Source organism: Pinus tabuliformis, chromosome 5_2 (assembly GCF_031772625.1).
Source record: "Pinus tabuliformis cultivar Carrire ecotype Pingquan chromosome 5_2, CPIR1, whole genome shotgun sequence".
Lineage (NCBI taxonomy): Eukaryota > Viridiplantae > Streptophyta > Pinopsida > Pinales > Pinaceae > Pinus > Pinus tabuliformis.
The window spans coordinates 222,229,909-222,235,273 of NC_142306.1; the positions used below are offsets into that span (position 1 = coordinate 222,229,909).

Sequence of the window (5,365 nt, forward strand, 5' to 3'; positions counted from 1 at the left end):
TTGCCACGGCTGCTTCATCCCACGTGTTCAGTGGCAACTCTGAAATCCATTAGCGGTCCCACCATGAGAGGACTCCTGGTTGTATATGCAGATTTCCTCATAGACTCTATATTGAGTACTTTTGCGATGATCCTCAATCCTTGCACGCATCTTTGTAGGTCCAGAGGGTGAGAATAATATTTGTACTGAAATTGTCTGGGGGATGCCTAATACATAGCTAGAGCTTTCGACAATGGAAACGCCAATTTCTCAAATATGCTTCCACCATATACATTCTTGGGGTATTCTTGGGATATGAAGAAGCGCTATAATGAAAGAGTTTGCCCAAGTTTCTGCAATAAAATCCAAAACATCTTCAACTTGTAAAAAGCTACGCTCAAAAACATCCAAAACATTTTCAACCTGTAAAAAGCTACGCTCAAAATCATCCAAAAACATTTTCAACCTGTAAAAAGCTACGCTCAAAAACATCTTCAACCTGTAAAAAGCTACGATCAAAAAAGAGGGCTCGCTCAAAAAGGAAGAAACATACTGCTAAAAGGCTAGCTTGCCCGGTATTCATTTGGCGCTAGCTTGCCAGGTATTCATGTGGCGCGTCAGTTGTTCAAAATTCAAATTTCAAATGAGAATAGAAAGCTTTAATTGCATTCTGAAGGGAGCAGGTCGATCAGTAGGAGAACGGAGGAGAAAGTACGGATACAGGCTGTGAATTACAGTGAAAAGACACAATGCGGCAGAGGCTACCGATTGCAATTAGTTTTCCGACATCGGGAGTGGGAAGGGTATATCCGTTAACGCCAACGGAAACGGAGAGGGCCCGCTGGCCACGTATGCGTACATTGTATATCGTGTATCGTATGTATCGTATATGAGAGCTTTCTTAGGGAATGGTGGTGGCGGTGGCGGTGGCGGTGGCGGTGGCGATCAAGGCGGAGGCGGAGGCGGAGGAGAATGATCAGGGTTGTCCCGTCAACCTCTTAGAGTGCATTAAATATGGTGTCTTAGAGGGCATTCAATACCCAATAGCATTATGTTGTTTTCTATTTTTTCATGAATGTTTAGTTTTTTCTGTAATCATGAAGTTATGGAATTTTTATTATGTTTTCCAATTTTTCATAAATTATGGCTGAGATTATCAAAATTTTACCATATGTGTTGAAGAGATTGTTAGTTTTAGTTTTCTGCATATTTAGAAAGGTTAGTGAAATTAAATAAATATTATAAATTATTATATTATATTATTATGAATTTTTTTTATATTAATTTTTTAAGAAAAAAAATATAATGTAATTTTTTTTATATTATTTTAATGGTTAAAAAAAAATTGTAGCTTTTTAAATAAAAGTAACAAAAAGAAGAAATCTAAACTTTCAATTCATTTTTAGCATGAGGTTAAATGTTATTTTAAAATTAGATGACTTTCATATATTATGGTAAGATAAAATTGTGTTTTCAGAATAAGATGAACCTATTATTTAAGGCTTGTGTGTGGAATAACACATGATTCCATTACTTAAATAAATATAAAGTTAGTTTTTCGTTTTTCGGATACAGGCTGTGAATTACAGTGAAAAGACACAATGCGGCAGAGGCTACCGATTGCAATTAGTTTTCCGACATCGGGAGTGGGAAGGGTATATCCGTTAACGCCAACGGAAACGGAGAGGGCCCGCTGGCCACGTATGCGTACATTGTATATCGTGTATCGTATGTATCGTATATGAGAGCTTTCTTAGGGAATGGTGGTGGCGGTGGCGATCAAGGCGGAGGCGGAGGCGGAGGAGAATGATCAGGGCTGTCCCGTCAAGCTCTTAGAGTGCATTAAATATGGTGTCTTAGAGGGCATTCAATACCCAATAGCATGGGTTTTATTGTTTGCCCCCAGCATATACTGCCCCGCACATTTATGACCGGATAAAATAGCAGATAAGGCTGGCCGAGATGTGTCCGCACCATGAAAATACTCGTTGTGTAGCTGAGATTGGAACGGCGACCGTGTTGACGTACGACGTCTTTCCAAAGCATTGCAAATTCCAAAGCATTGTTGCACCTGCGTACATGACGTGGAATATGTCTTTTACGAATCCCAATGCATTTGAATGACGGTCCTATTTCATATTCAATTCACCTGCCCTTGCCCATCATTCTATGGCTCACAACCTATTCTCCGCTATCACCTTTCCCTCTTCATTTACAGCTGCAAACCACAAAGGAGAGCCTTTCAAAGCTTCGAGGACCCTTCCTTTGTCGGTCAGTAAAACATGTTCACAGCCAGCGTTCATGATTTACCGTCAAAAAATTATATCACTCTGCTGCCAAAGAATCAGATTTGGAGATTCTTCTATTCCATTTGTTTAGAATAGATATGACACGAGTCACACTTTAATCAGTCCACGCAATAAAAAAGCAGATACACAGATCTGATCCTGTTGTATTTACGACAGAACAGTCTAAGGCTAGTTATCTAGCTTTACACGATGCTCCAGCATCCGATTACCCCATGTGCACGCAGACGAAAGCGAGAGGAAATGTGCCTCCTGACTATAAATTGCCCTTGAAACCCTTCAAGAATTCCACCCTTCAGGACATAAATGTTATCATCCTCTTCTACCTCGCTCTCCTAGCTTCCTCTATTCCACCATTTTGCTATTTGAGCTTTTGATTTACTAAGATTTTTAATATCGGAAACATGGCTAACTACGTACAGTTATCGATCGGCATTCTAGGTGCTTGCTATTCTCTTTCATTCCTTTTAAGTTTTACCTCTGAAAATACTTTCATTCGCTGCATTTTGGTTTCAGTTTGTTTATTGTGTTCTTCAATTGCATAGATTTGAGCTTGTTAAAGCATTCATGAACAATATTTGTAAACACGAGCGCTTTGTATTGTTTTATGTATGAGGAAATGTAGCTTCCTTGCCGCTGTACGGAGCCCCAATGTAAGGCATTTCAATTGTTTAAGTATCATTTTCAGAAAATTTTCAGCTGAGATCAACTAATGTGCTTGTGTAGCTTGAACTATAATTAAAACTAATTATTGATATGCAGCGTAACGTTTAGGAGAGTGGTTAAGAGAAGATCCACGGGGGATTTCTCAGGCGTACCCTATGCAATAACTCTCCTAAATTGTCTCCTTTACACTTGGTATGGCTCATCCCTGATCAGTAATGGCTTGGAAAACATTTTGGTGTTGACTGTCAATGGCATTGGAATCATTCTCGAGCTTTCGTTCGTCTGTATATATCTGAAATTCGCTCCACGCAAATCCAAGGTAGTTTTACTGCATAAGTTGAACTAATGATCTCACAGCTACTACGAAACATCATCACTATATATAAGAGGACTGCCAAATGTCGAGCAAAGAGATTATGAGAAGACTGACTTGAACATATTGAATTGATTGTTTGTTGTTCAGTTAGCAATGGTGACAATACTCGTGGGTGTAATGATGGTGTTTGCCTCTATCGCAACAGTATCCCAGCTTGCTCTTCATGATCACAAGAGTAGAAAAACGCTTGTAGGGACTTCGGGAATGATCGCCACCGTGGTTATGTATGCTTCTCCACTTTCCGTCATTGTAAGTATATTTCGGCGGCGTTGTTACATTCAGCAGTGGAATTATAAGGTCTTGTTCTAATATTTGAGTCAAATATTTTTTTTGACGAGCACTCCATTCTTTAACGTGAACAGAAATTGGTGATACGGACTAAGAGTGTTGAGTTTATGCCCTTCCATTTCTCCCTGTTCACATTTATTAACAGTTGTTTATGGATGACTTACTTCCTTTTGGACAAAGACCTCATTTTGGCGGTAAGATCAATATATATACTGCAGCCTTTTCTACATATTTTCTTATAGTTTTCAAGGAATCATAACCTCCCATAGCTATAAAACTGAGTTTCATACTGTGTCTCGGTCAATGCAGTGTCCAAATATAGTTGGTCTACCATTGGGAATAAGTCAGATAGTGCTGTATTGTATGTACCGGAAGCAACCAATTCATGAAGAACAGAAAGTACTGGACCAACTTGACCCAGAGATTGGATTGAAAGAGATCGCCAATGCAGAGGACAAAAATTGTAACAGCCAACAGAGCGTGGAAATGCGCACCAAAATGCGTGGAGATAAACCCAGAAGTGGCTGAGACATGCACCCGATTAGCCAAAGGTCGAAATGTGCAGGTCTCAAAATAATTTGAGGCAGTGTTGCATCCTGTGGGATGTCCAATCTACTGCATGGAACCTTTTAGACGTTTTGCTTGGTCGCCATTGTCCTGTTTGTTACAAGAATATATTTCAAGAACTCATAATACATTTATATTACTTCTACGGTTTTGATTGGCCTCTATGTTTATGTATATCTGATTTGTTTAAGAAAATGAACAGTACACCCATTTGGAATTGTCATCTTGTCGCCGATAAATATTCCAACATTAGGCCGATTCTTATTGCCCTAGAATCGGGTGTTCTATATCTAAATTGGTCTATATCTAAATTGTTATCAGTTTATAAAATCCGCCTCAGCATGCATATATTTACCTAATGGAAAAGGTGAACATTATTTTATTATTATTATCAGAATTGCTTTAGAATCTTGTATTAAGTGAACATTATTTTTTTATTAGTATTAGAATTGCTTTAGAATCTCGAATTTTATATCTAAATGGTTAGGTTATAAAATTTATATATGTAGTGTTGTTGCTTAATACCTGTATCTTGTATAAAAGATATTATAAAAGATATTTAACAACTAATTTAAATTAATTTAAATTTTAGAGTTAAATTTTTAATTTCATTTAATTGATAGCTAATTTAGATTAATTTAAATATTTATAGAGTTAAAAGCCTCCAAAATCATATATATATAAAATATGGTAGAGAGTAATGATAAACCCTAATTTAAAACAACTTTACATATAATATCATATTTATATCTCTTAAAATTAAATTATTATTATTGTTATGCTACTTTGTACATATTTATTCTCTAAAAAGTAATTATTAGCTAATTTAAATTAATTTAAATGTTTATACAGTTAAAAACCTTTAAAACCATGTATATATAAAGTATGTTATTTCGTAATCATAAACTATAATTTAAAATAGTCTTACATATAATATCATATTTATATCTCTTAAAATTAAATTATTATTATGTAAAAAAATGTATTAAAAGTTATAAACACATAAATTTTGAAATAAGCCATCAATATTTTTTAGATAAAAAACATAATAAATAAATAAATTAAACATTGTCTAAATAAATTGATTATAAATAAAATATATTTAAAAAGAAATCTAAATAGTTTATGCATATAAATTAATTTAAATGAATATTGTAACTAAAAAATATGTGGTTATTTATTT

General features: G+C 35.5%; 1 protein-coding gene across 1 annotated transcript; it reads left to right on the forward strand.

Moving 5' to 3' along the window:
* Positions 1 to 2,568: 2,568 nt before the first annotated feature.
* On the forward strand, positions 2,569 to 4,501 carry LOC149158345 (bidirectional sugar transporter SWEET3b-like). Its single transcript, XM_089437746.1, has 6 exons — positions 2,569 to 2,726; positions 2,911 to 2,938; positions 3,048 to 3,270; positions 3,415 to 3,576; positions 3,690 to 3,809; positions 3,925 to 4,501. Exons 1-6 carry the CDS (start codon positions 2,690 to 2,692, stop codon positions 4,141 to 4,143), a joined length of 789 nt encoding a protein of 262 aa, XP_089293872.1. The 5' UTR covers positions 2,569 to 2,689; the 3' UTR covers positions 4,144 to 4,501.
* The last annotated feature ends 864 nt before the right edge of the window (positions 4,502 to 5,365 follow it).

What these genes read in the sequence shown, in the direction of transcription:
- LOC149158345 (XM_089437746.1), top strand. Translation starts at nt 2,690, where the DNA reads ATGGCTAACTACGTACAGTTATCGATCGGCATTCTAG. An exon ending in GTTATCGATCGGCATTCTAG is followed by an intron (nt 2,727 to 2,910) that starts GTGCTTGCTATT and finishes GAGGAAATGTAG; the next exon opens with CTTCCTTGCCGCTGTACGGA. An exon ending in CTTCTCCACTTTCCGTCATT is followed by an intron (nt 3,577 to 3,689) that starts GTAAGTATATTT and finishes TAACGTGAACAG; the next exon opens with AAATTGGTGATACGGACTAA.